General features: G+C 34.1%; 1 protein-coding gene across 1 annotated transcript; it reads right to left on the bottom strand.

Annotated features, from left to right (window-relative positions):
• Positions 1-255: 255 nt before the first annotated feature.
• smfn (small fragment nuclease) lies at positions 256-3,596 on the bottom strand. The gene is made up of 7 exons (XM_051120640.1): positions 3,341-3,596; positions 2,737-2,820; positions 2,094-2,171; positions 1,878-1,989; positions 1,150-1,258; positions 928-981; positions 256-766 (listed from the first exon to the last, which is right to left on the bottom strand). The coding sequence occupies exons 1-7, from the start codon at positions 3,569-3,571 to the stop codon at positions 649-651; spliced, it is 786 nt and encodes a 261-aa protein (XP_050976597.1). The 5' UTR covers positions 3,572-3,596; the 3' UTR covers positions 256-648.
• Positions 3,597-13,026: the final 9,430 nt, after the last annotated feature.

Here is a 13,026-nt window from a genome sequence, read left to right as displayed (position 1 = left end):
CTATATACCATTCAGCCAGCTTTTTCATTTAATTCTAGATAATATAATATTCCTCCCATTTTTCCTCAATTTAATATCCTTTTAAGCGAATATTGAACTTGAATATAAGGTCTCAAAAACGTTATATTTTTACTCGTCAACCCACTCACCGGTGCTCTAGATATTACTGTACCTGACTGTATACTGCCATCTGCTGTATGGTTCAACTACTGTAGGTATAGGCCAGCAACAAAATTTCAGCAAAACCATATTGAATACCGTCCAACAACCGCAACAAATGATTTTTATTTCAAAAAACAAGGGGTGTAATGACAACACTCTCAGACAGAAGAACTTATGCAAACACACTTTTGTTTCATTACTGCACACTGACATGATCCAGCAGCAAACCAGATTTCTAAAGAGGAACACAAAGGATAAAAAGCAACTTGTTCAAAACAATGAGTTATTTGCATCATTTTGAACTTTTTGGATTTTTCTCTCTTTTTAAACTAAGCTACTTGCAGACTCAACGAATAAAACAGGAAACAAACATTTGGGACGTCGACGTGAAGCTTTGCTCTCATTCTCTCAAAATTCGCACAGGCTTTCATCCAAACGTGAGAATTCGGCACAAGATCCTAAAACCACTCCAGATCATCTTGGAGATTATTTCACAGATGTCTTATCACCATTTTCGACTATTTTTCTCTTCTCCTTCACTTTGAAAACATTCGCTCTGTAAAACTTCAGTTCTTTTATGCTCTCCTGGATGTCTTCCAGCGCCCTGAAAATTCAAACGGACACAACATCATTCTGAGATTAGACAAAACAGCTCTTCTTTAGGTTTAAATATTTAAGGAGTACATGAAAGGATCCTTTGCTATGCTTAACATGGCATTCAATAATACAGCTGCGCTGTAAAACACCTATGTGATGCACACAGACCTGTGTGATGATTTTTTCTGTGGTGCAAGACTGTACTCCTCTGGATACCATCGCCTAGGAAAGAGAATGGGGAAAAAAAAGGATAAAGTATTTTAATATTACCACCTACTTCCTGTACTTTTTAAAACAGTCTCTTTAGTTCATGCTGAAGCATGTCTGCATGCATTAATGTGGCAACAGAGGTTGCTCGGTCATCTGATTAAACCTAAATGGGGAAAATACCTGGACAGCTCTTTAATAGTGCTCACGTCTATGATGCGATAGTGCAAATGTCGCATGAACTGCGGCATGTACTTATCCAGAAACTTCTTATCGGCGTGAACAGAGTTTCCTGTGGATGAAGAACCACACAAATTATATATCACAATTCAGACTTTTTTTTCATTCATTCAGAATATAGTCAGAATTACGAGATTCTAAGAAATCTGAATTACAAAAAATCTGAATAATAAAAAAATCTGAAATCTTTTTTTTATTTTTCTACTGTGGCAAAAAAAAAAGAATTGTCAGATGTAAAGTAAAAAAAAAAATAAAATAAAAAAAGTCAAAACAGAGTTCTTAAAATTCTAAGAAAAAAACTCACAAATGCAAGCAAATGTATCTTGCTATTCTGAGGAGCAAGTAAAAAAAGGGGAGGTAAACTCACAATGACATGTTTATAACTTGCAATTCTAAAGGAAAAAAGTCAAAATTGTGAGATAAAAAGTCTTTTTCATAAAAAGAAAAGAATTGCAAAACGTAAAGTCAGAATTCTGAGAAAGGTCGTCAAAACTGCGAGACGTAAACAGAACTCTGAAAAACAACAACAACAAAAAAATTCGGGATGTAAAAGCAAGTTTATAACTCACAATTCTGAAGAAAAAGTTAGAACTGGGAGATATAAACTCACAAAAAGTGAGAGGAAAAAATTCATATTAGGAAGACAAAACATTAAGCGGGTTGTTGGTCACCTGCGAGAGGACACTGTCCGGGTGGCGTGTGCTGTCGGACGAAAGACAGGAATTCGTACTCCGCCTGCTGGAGAGTGATGAGACTGTCCCTGACAGCCTGAGTCAACCCTGACTGGCACATCAAACAGGAACACAATCACACAACACACATCGAGCACAGACAGGCACATTCACACAAACAGAAAACACTCCGCAGGTGTGTCAATGTGTACTCACCTTCCCATGATGCTCTTTGCACCAGTCTGACATGCCATCAAGCAGCTCGTCTGGTTGGTTGATTATCAGATTTGGTCCCTACAACAACCAACAATGCAATAGCTTTAAAGGCCTAGTGTAATAGACATTTGTCTTGCATTAACATATTTTTATTTGGGGTGAGACAAATTACATGCACATGGTATTTTGGGGGAGGCACATTCTTGTCCTAGGCTGTATTTGATTGGACAAATTTGTAGTGCAACGAGTCATCAATATTCGGATTTTCCCTGGAAGAAAAACACATTTTTTCCCCCCTTCCACTGCGTGGCTATAATGTTACATTTATTTGTTTAAACATTTATTGTCCATTCTAGTGGTCATAGGATAGAAATTTGACACTGGTATACTAGTGACAATAATAAACATATATACACATAGCACAGTACGCATAAAAACAGACATGATACGAATTAAGTTAACATAATTTATAAATGAACTTAACTATAAAGCCAATTATGTCAATTTATAGGTGAACAATAGTACATAGATCACCCCTAAAAGTAAAATATATTAAATAAAGTCACAAACACTAATTCTGAATGCATGGGATTTATGCTTAGTTTTATTATGCAATGAAAAAAAAAAAAAACAAATCACCCACCTCTGCAATGATGTTCAGGTCAGAATCTGTAACGATGCAAGCCATCTCAATGATCTGGTCTTTCTCTATATCCAGCCCTGTCATCTGAAACAGGAAATACTGTGGCGTTAATATGCATCACAGAAAACTAGTCAATCCCACAACTGCATGATCACATTAGGCCATATTTAACTGTAAAGAGTTTCTGGATAAAATTCCTGCGTAGGCTAAATCCAAAACCAAAGACGACGTGCAAAAACTGGTAAACAAGCAGGTCAGCTGGGTATCAGCTGCAGTGATAATCTAAATCTAAATCTTGTCTAAAGTTTTTGACATGAATAGATTGTGCTGGACTTGCTATATAAGCAGATCGTACATTCGAAAAGGGATGCAATGATCATTTTGAATGTTTTACATACTGTATTTTATAAAAACCCATGCAAATTCATTGAGCATCCAACGTGAAAACAGCTGTCAAGCTCGATCACACAGGCGTTTGCCATGTAACGTTAGGCCTAACGTTTCGTTGAAAAAAAAAATCTTGATTTTCGATTTAAAAGCGAGTCAGCTAAATCTTATAAACAATGTACTGTCCTGTTTATTGTGTTTATCTGCTGCTGTTTACCTCCAGATCTACCCAGACCATCCGCTGCGCCAAGGTCTGTGACATCTTCCTGCTGTGAGGTCGTCTTGACATCAAACCCTTGGTGAGCACAAAGGTACATGGACTGAAGAGAGAGATATTGTGGGCTGTAAACACCGGTAGGGGTGTCTTAACCCGCTGTGATGACACACAAACTCGAGTCAGGACTCTGAATGCTGAAACACACGCCGCACTCCACATGTGTGCCCGCATACTGCCGTCTTCCGAACGAAAGCGTCGTAAATATCAGCGAGGCGCAACAGTGACGGGAGTTCAGCGGCAGACACGTTGATAAGTAAACTCCATGGATACAGCAGAATACGAACTTTAGCGCAACTCTGCTAATATTTTTTAGTTTGAAAAATATTACAATGAATATAATGTAACTTAAAAACTCAATTTTGATAGAAATTCATATATATATATATAATTATATATGATGTATGTATGTATATATATATATATATATATATATATATATATATATATAGTAATGATTTTAATTGGCCATATTACTTACAACTTACTATACCATATATCCATATATATGTGTGTGTATATAAATTTAAACTATAATTTTTAGAATTGGAATGGAATTGAAAAATGTTAATAGAAATTATAATATGTGTGTGTTCTTTTAATTTCTCTCTCTCTCTCTAGTAATGATTTATATAGTAATGATTTTAATTGGTCATATACACTACCGTTCAAAAGTTTGGGGTCAGTACATTTTTATTGTTTCTTTCTTTTTTTTTTTTTTTTTTTTTTTTTTTTTTTTTTTTAAGAAATGAATACTTTTATTCACCAAGGATGTAGTAAGTTAATAATTAAAAGTTTATTAAAAGTTAATAATAAATAATTTACATTGTTATAAAATATTTATATTTTGAATAAACACTGTACTTTTTAAACTTATTCATGAAAGAATCCTGAAAAAAAAAAAAATACACAGGTTCCAAAAAATATTTGGCAGCACAACTGTTGATATTATCCAACATTGATCATTCTAATAATAAATCCGCACATTAGAATGATTTCTGAAGGATCATGTGACACTTAAGACTGGAGTAACAGCTGATAAAAATTCAGCTTTTCATCACAGGAATAAATTCTATTTTAAAGTATGTTAAAATAAAAAACATTATTTTGTATTGTAAAAACATTTTGCAATATTACTGTTTTTTGTCTATATTTTTAATCAAATAAATGCAGCCTTGATGAGCATAAGAGACTTCTTTAAAGACTATTACAAGTCTTACTGACCCCAAACTTTTGAATGGTAGTGTATATACATAGTGTTCTTTCAATTTCTCTCTCTCTCTCTAGTAATGATTTATATAGTAATGATTTTAAATGGTTATATATATATATATAAACTTACTATACCACATATATATATATATATATATATATATATATATAATAACTTACTATACCACACACACACACACACACACACACACACACATATATATATATATATGTGTGTGTATATAAATTTAAACTATAATTTCAAAATTACAATGGAATTAAAAAATGTTAATAGAAATTATAATATGTGTGTGTTCTTTTAATTTCTCTCTCTATCTCTCTCTCTCTATATTCTAAATTATATATATAAAATTTAAAATTAAAATGTAATTTAAAATGTCAATTGAAATTATAATATCAAGAAATATAATATGTGCGTTAATACATTACTAGTAATGTTTTTTTTTTTTTTTTTTAGGTCTTTAAAATATAAAACATACATAATATATTAATTTAATACTTATATTTATATTTAAAGACGTATGCTAAAACATATGGTACACATAAACACTTTTTAAAACATTTTTACTTTTATGTATTTCGTACAAAATTGTATCTGATTCCACATGGACAAAACATCCGCCAAAATTAGTATAGCTGCATTAACGCACATCAGCCATGAGATGGCGCAGATGGACCATCACTGGAACTGAAAACATACAGCAATATGGAAAATACAGGCACATCCCATAGAGATGTTTACATCATTGCACATGTTGAAATCCAAAGTTTTGGTTTGAATGGTCTCATTTAGTATTGAATTAGCTTATCTTTGACAAACTGTTGTCAGGCGGAGATATTGCTTCACATTTGTGCACAGCCACACAGTCTCTAATAATTAAACTTAATGTTCGTCTTAATGGCCGGTGTACATCATTTGGCGTGTAATACAGCTTTCACGTTCAAATCAAGCGACATGGTCACCTAATCAATTCTGTGGTGTCTACCGAGCCTGTCTTGGATATGAGATCTCAATTCTAACACTAATAGCCAGACAGGACCGTAAACATCATATTTCAGCTCTGACACAGATAAGAATTTAATGGCTTGGAGTCACCCTGTGAAGTAATCTGTGTGATAAAAGCGAGCGGCCTCATTCAGACCAGAGTCTGACGGGAAATAGATAGATAGATAGAGAGAGGGGGTGGGGGTGCGACTGGGGGGGTGAGAGGGAATTAGGCTGGAGATGATGTCTTTCCACTTCTCTCTCTGATGGCTGTAGTCTAATAAAGGCAGGAGAATAATTAGCAGAGTCGTACAGATGCAATGCTGCTGATGGCCTCGCTCGCCGTCTGATGGCACTAGAGTAATGCGGCACGGGAAAGGCCTCATGATGCGAAGACAGCCTTCATTATTTCTCTCCCGCACACGCACAAATTCAAACAAGCGAACTGAAAAAAATGATGAAACACAAGGTAACCTGAGTTCAGGGTTAAGATAGCCCCGCCACCCCCTTAATATTGACTACTTCTTCTGTTATTCAATTGCAGAGCATTAATGTCCTGAAAGTAAGGTACTCACATTTCAACGGGCAAACACCTCTTTGAATATATAATATAATAGATGTTAAAGAGATTTGCACTATTATGGAGTCTCTTGTAAGTGGGAGGAATATTTTTGCCCGACAAAACACGAGTGATTCTGAAGGCTACGAGGCTTTTGCGCACTTCTGGGAGTCCATTTCTTGACATTTCAATCAAGTGAGGTTGCTTTAGCCCTCACATTACATTGTGGATCAGTTCAAATGCACTTTCAAGACCCGAAATTAAAACTTAATGTGTTTTATGTCATGTCAGTTATTCAACTACCCTCTACACTTTTAAAAATAAAGGTGCTTTAAAAGGTTCTTCACATAAATAAAAAACACAATTTATTGAGTCAGCTTAAAATAATTTGTTACCCTGCTGCCTTAAAATTTTAAGTTCAGTCAACTCAAATAAGTTTAGTCAACTTGAAATGTTAAGTTGTACTAACAACTTAGATATTTGTGTTTGCCAAACTTAACAGCTGGGTAAGTAACCCAGCTGCCTTAAAATTTTAAGTTGAATCAACTCAAATATCTAAGTTGTCACTTAGTATAATTTAACATTTCAAGCTGAATAAACTTTTTTTGAGTTGACTGAACTTAAAATTTTAAGGCAGCCAGGTAACAAATTATTTTAAGTTGACTCAACAAATTGTTTTGTTTTTTTACAGTGTAGAAGAACCATTTTTGGTTCCACAAAGAACCATTTAGTCAAATCTCTTTCTTACCTTTTTATAATCTGAAGAACCTTCTTTTGCCACAAAGAACCTTTTGTGAAACAGAAAGGTTCTTCAGATGTTAAAGGTTCTTTATGTAACCATATAAACAAAAAACATTCTTCTGTGGCACCGTGAAGCACATTTATTTTTAAGAGTGTAACGGTATTTACATACATGCATTTGTCAGACTTTTAATAAAAAAAAGTTAATTTAATTGGGAATTGAACCCATGAGCTTGACATTGTGAGCGTCATTCTATTTTTTTTTTCTTTTTTTTTTTTCTTTTTTTGCAGTAGTATCATAGATAACTTTTATCAATATTTCTCATCAGTTTTTATTTTTATATTTTCTGTTTTCTCTCAGAGTTTTAGTCATTTTGTTATTTTTCTTAGCTTTATATATATATATATATATATATATATATTATTCTAATTATTAATTTTATTTTAGTTATTTTAGTATATTAAGTTAAACTAAAATAAAATAGTTGGGCAACTACCTACAATGAAAAGTTTTTGATATTTTATTTTTACAATATTAATTTCAAGTATTTTTTTTATGATTTTTGTTTCAGCTTTAGTTTTAGTTAACCCTGATTGTTTGAGCTTTTTCCACACGTCCTTTGTTTAAAGTGTTTTTAAAAATGCTTTAAAAAAGTACACTGTAAAAAACAATTTGTTGAGTCAACTTACAATAATTTGTAACCTGACTGCCTTAAAATTTTAAGTTCAGTCAACTCAAAAAAAAGTTTATTCAACTGTTAACTGTGAAATGTCAAATTATACTAAGTGACAACTTAGATATTTAAGTTGAATCAACTTAAAATTTTAAGGCAGCTGGGTTACTTACCCATCTGTTAAATTTAGCAAACACAAATATATAAGTTGTTACTTAGTACAACTTAACATTTCAAGTTGACTAAACTCATTTTAGTTGACTGAACTTAAAATTTTAAGGCAGCAGGGTAACAAATTATTTTAAGCTGACTCAACAAATTGTGTTTTTTTATTTTTTACAGTGTAGTGTTGAAATACTGTAAAATTGTGGGAAAAGTAAAAAAAAGTGAAAATAATACTAATAAAAGTGTAAAAAATTGTACATAAATTGTGCAAATGTATTTTCTGAATGTTAAAAGTTTACTGTTGTACCTGTTTTTTTGTTTTGTTTACATTTATGCACTCTGCAGATACTTTTATCCAAAGCCACTTGCAGTGGCATTCAAGGTATACATTTAATCAGTACTTGCTTTCCCTGGGAACTGAACTCATGCACTTGGCGTTGTTAGAGCCATGCTTTACTGTCTGATGATAAAGGAAGGAGCAAGATGTACATTAGATTAGTTAAACTATGTACGCTTGATGAAAAATGCAAATGGTAGCAGCGTTGGCGTTTTAAAAAGGGCCATGCGGGTCGTGTTAAAAAACGACCCTTCGTGTCCGACATCCTGGAAGATGTTTGGGGTTGAGCCATGTCATTACACAGGGGCTCAAAGTGATAATCCAGCAAATGGATTTAAGCTCTTGAAAGCTACTAGTGCATGTCCTAATGCATCCGTCACTTCTGAACTCTCGCCAGATAAGAGGAAGGAAAGTGCTGGCTGCAGCCATAAAGTGGACAGACTAATGCAGGCCGGGCGTCTGATATCATCCACAGCACAGATCAGCTCACCCACAAACTGCTACTGTCACGAACAGCCACCGCATATATCAAAACGATGGAGACATTTATTTTAAAAGCATATCTTGCCTTCTGGATAAATGCCTGAAGTTCCCAATTCTAAACTTTTTGGCTGGGTTTCTGTTGACCCGGATGATTTGGCCACAACTTATTTCTAAAATCGGAAAATCGACAGGCTGAAGTCTGAAGTGCTTTCCACTCCAAAGAATACAAGGTGCAAGGTCACAGGAACCCATTAAAACTGTAAAAAACAATCCCAAATGATTGATTTTCAGAGAGTCGGCTGCGCACACCTTACTGTAAGGTGTAATTGCGGTGCGTTTGCGTTCGGAGCCGAGTGCTACGTGCAGGGCGGATGTGCCATGTAATGTTTCCAAGGTGATTTGTTGATCTTTTATCTTTAAAGGATTTTTGCAGGAAGGCTGTTTATGGTGCTCGAAATGCTAGTTCAGCTCTTCACTGACACTTGAAGGGATAGCTTTGTGTGAGGAAAGTAGCCACATACAGTATAGAGGTTTGCAATGACATGAGTAAATGATGACAGAATTTTCATTCTAGGTGAACTGTCCCTGTAATGAGGCTTTTTGGATCAGTCCTTTCCCTCCTAAAACCTTTGGTCCTTAAAAATCGTGGTTTTCTCAGTGCAGTAATGGCATATATATGTAATTGTTCTGATCGGCTGTCAAGCTGTCTGTGTTCACACTGTGGGCCAGTGTTTCTTGCACTGCTCTTCGTGAACGGTTCTCCCCCCCTGCTGAAGCTTCAGCGCCTAAAAAAAATCATATTTTACCTGAGCTGTCTGCATTGAATGTGATGCAATAATAAGACGTCTACCGCAAAATAATGGCTAGAAGCATATTTCTAATGAGTTCCATTTGCAGGCTGCACAAGTAAACAAAAATACAAAGCGACCACAGTCCAGTTCAAGAACAAATTACTCTTATGAGTCAGTACTTATATATATATATTTAGATAGATAGATAGATAGATAGAGTGATATTACAGTCCAACAGAACTCCAACAGCTGTTTCACCATTTGCCGAAGCATGTCATGGCGGATGTCCAAATCCACTACAATGTCTACAATGTTAAAAATAATACTCTTGTGTCACGGAATGTAGAGCTTTTCAGGCGAGAATGTACTTGTTTGGACTTCAAATATGTGGTTTGTTAATAAAGATAACATCTATGATAAGATAGCGTCTCAACTTGGCCAGATCTTTCTAAATTTACCGCTGGCTCAGATGTCTTTGCAGTGGTTAAACATGAGATGTAATTTGTTTTGGGTAAATCTAATGGGCAGTCTTTGGTCTCATTTATGTATTATTTGTTCCAGAACAAATAGTCTAAAAAATCTAATCATGTTAATGTAGATTCAGTGCTGTATATCAGAGACCTGCCTGTGTTTAGACTGAATTGCCTGAACTTATATGATTCAATAAATAATATTTAGATAAATAATAGTAGTATTTAGTATTAGGAAACAGTGTGTGTGCATGTGTTTTTTATGATGGTGATTTTAGTTACATTATTCTGCCATTAGATGGTGACGAGACTGTTTTACGAGTTATCAGTAAGGAAGTTATTTTTTCTTTCAAAACCAGCTTGTACGCAGCATCAGCAGCGCTGTCATCAGAAATCGCTCATAACAGATGAAAGGTTAGATAATCGAGTAGATAATCGACAAAAGAGTATCGGACATTGATTTATTGTGATATGAGATTGAAGAATGAATGCTGTATCCCAACAACGGTCCTGGAGGCCCCCCACCACTGCACATTTTGCACCTCTCCTTTGTCTGACACACCATTTTCAGGTCTTGTAGTCTCTACTAATGAGCTGATGATCATGTTTGATTAAGGAGACATGGAAAACATGCAGTGTTGGGGGGCCTCCAGGAATGTGGTTGGGAACTACTGCTGTATCAGATGCAGGTAATCATGATCTCTTAGTCAATCTTTCTCTCAATACTAAACATAACACACACTTTTTAATACAGCAATACAATAAGCTTTCAATGAAGCAACTCAACATTCCTTCGTTATGAGTTCTAATGTGATGTTTTGGAATTAGTATTGGAGGCTTGGGCTCAGCCGTTCATCTGTCAAACTCTGATTTTATGGCGGAAGGAAGCAGTTCTGCAGAAAAGAGGGCTTTTAAAGACCAACGGTTGTTATTTTATGTATTTACACACTTGTGCCATTGAACTGTTATATAAATGCAATATCACACTCGTAGACTTTACATATGCGACCTCATGCCTACAGCCAAATCACAGCCGTGCCGATATACAGCCATATCTGACGTCTATTGTATATTGCTTATATATATATATATACACTACTGTTCAAAAGTTTGGGGTCAGTAAGACTTGTAATAGTCTTTAAAGAAGTCTCTTATGCTCATCAAGGCTGCATTTATTTGATTAAAAATATAGAAAAAAAAAACAGTAATATTGCAAAATGTTTTTACAATATAAAATAATGTTTTTTTATTTTAACATACTTTAAAATAGAAAAGCTGAATTTTTATCAGCTGTTACTCCAGTCTTAAGTGTCACATGATCCTTCAGAAATCATTCTAATATGCGGATTTATTATTAGAATGATCAATGTTGGATAATATCAACAGTTGTGCTGCCAAATATTTTTTGGAACCTATAATTTTTTTTTCAGGATTCTTTCATGAATAAGTTTAAAAAGTACAGTGTTTATTCAAAATATAAATATTTTATAACAATGTAAATTATTTATTATTAACTTTTAATAAACTTTTAATTATTAACTTAATACATCCTTGGTGAATAAAAGTATTAATTAAAAAAAAAAAAAAAAAAAAAACAATAAAAATGTACTGACCCCAAACTTTTGGTAGCGGTAGTGTATATATATTGTGTGTGTGTGTGTGTGTGTGTGTGTGTGTGTGTGTGTGAAATAGTGAATATGAGCTGTCAAATCGGTAGACCAGTGATCTCGAAACGTAAAAAAAAAAAATGACGCAACTGAGTTCTTTTGTTGCAGTTTTGCTTTATAAAGACATACATTCATTAATATGATTCAACTCACATATAGCTAATAAAAAGTCACACATAAAGCAGATTTTAACAAAAGATATTAGAGTTAAAGTCAGGAAGGTCCGGTCCTTGATTCTGATTGGTTGAGCCACATTCAAAGCTGTTGCTAATTATTTTATTTAACAAACATACACCTTTGTTTACTTTTATGTGTTACATGGCGATCACTTTATTGCAACCACAACTTTCTATGGAACTACATTGTTTGGTGGAAGAATACTGTTTTTATTAATATTGTTACACTTTATTAGCGCTGTTTAATGTAGTAAAACCTTACTACGTATATGGAGTAACCGTTTTATAAAAACAAAAAGCCCCATGAAGCCGTGGTTTACAGTGAATATATAACAGCTAAGGCAGTTTTAGGCACTCCTCTTCACATCTTGGGGTTTATTGCTTTAGTAAAAAGCAATTTAGAAAATTGTTTCTAAACACATTATAAATGTTAGAAATGTGTTGCTGAAAACAAATTACAAAGACTGTGAACTACTGAATTGTGGAAACCGTTAAACAGTTTATCACTATTTTTGTGCTCAGGATTTTTTGGGTGGGCCTAAAATCAAATCTTGATGATGCAATGGAGCCACAGAGCACAGCCCCTCCCCTAACTCTATCAGAGCTAAAGCGCATATCTCGAGTTACTGTCATTACTGTTAATTACTATAGACTACAGTTTGCTAGCTAGCTATACCTTTGCCACGTAAATGCATATTATCGGTTGCGGTAATTTGCAAAACAGCTCAAGTCTCCTTATTAAAAATGTATTTGTATTTGACAGTTGAGCGAGGCGGCAGCTTTCCCACAAGTGGGTGTGGTTTCAGCACAGACCGCAGACACGCCCCCAGCATTTGAGAGCAGAGAATAGTGCTTATTTTTTATTTTTTATTTTTTTAATATAAAGATTTTCACTTATTTTATTTACTTGGTGTTTTTTTTTAACATTTAAATTTGCCTGGGTGGTTAATAACACATTTTTCTGTGGTGTGACAAACTTAGACCATATATTTATTATTGTTTTACACAGAGTTTAAGACTAACATTTTAGTCAAGAAAACATCATGGTTGTTTTAAACCAATAAGCAAGAGTCATTCTCCCATCATAGGCTTACTTTTAGTTTGCAGCTGATAAAAAGTAAATGCTGTAATGTTTCACTTTTTAATAAATATATATATATATATACCATGGACAAGCATACTGTAAGTAAGTTTAAGGGGAATCACCCAAGGCCATGGGACTTGAAAGTGGAACTTTAAATGGTATTTGTATTGAATGCAATAACCTGTGATGATCATTTAGTACAATTGCTCACAAGCACTCATCATAGTTTGACAAACTAAATCAATCACTTCACAGTCTCAGCAA

This window comes from Labeo rohita, chromosome 10, assembly GCF_022985175.1.
Source record: "Labeo rohita strain BAU-BD-2019 chromosome 10, IGBB_LRoh.1.0, whole genome shotgun sequence".
NCBI lineage: Eukaryota > Metazoa > Chordata > Actinopteri > Cypriniformes > Cyprinidae > Labeo > Labeo rohita.
Note: the sequence above shows the minus strand (reverse complement) of the source record. Positions and strands in the feature narration are given on the sequence as shown.

What these genes read in the sequence shown, in the direction of transcription:
- smfn (XM_051120640.1), bottom strand. Translation starts at nt 3,571, where the DNA reads ATGCGGGCACACATGTGGAGTGCGGCGTGTGTTTCAGCATTCAGAGTC. An exon ending in TGGTCTGGGTAGATCTGGAG is followed by an intron (nt 2,821 to 3,340) that starts GTAAACAGCAGC and finishes TTCCTGTTTCAG; the next exon opens with ATGACAGGGCTGGATATAGA. An exon ending in CAGAAAAAATCATCACACAG is followed by an intron (nt 767 to 927) that starts GTCTGTGTGCAT and finishes TTGAATTTTCAG; the next exon opens with GGCGCTGGAAGACATCCAGG.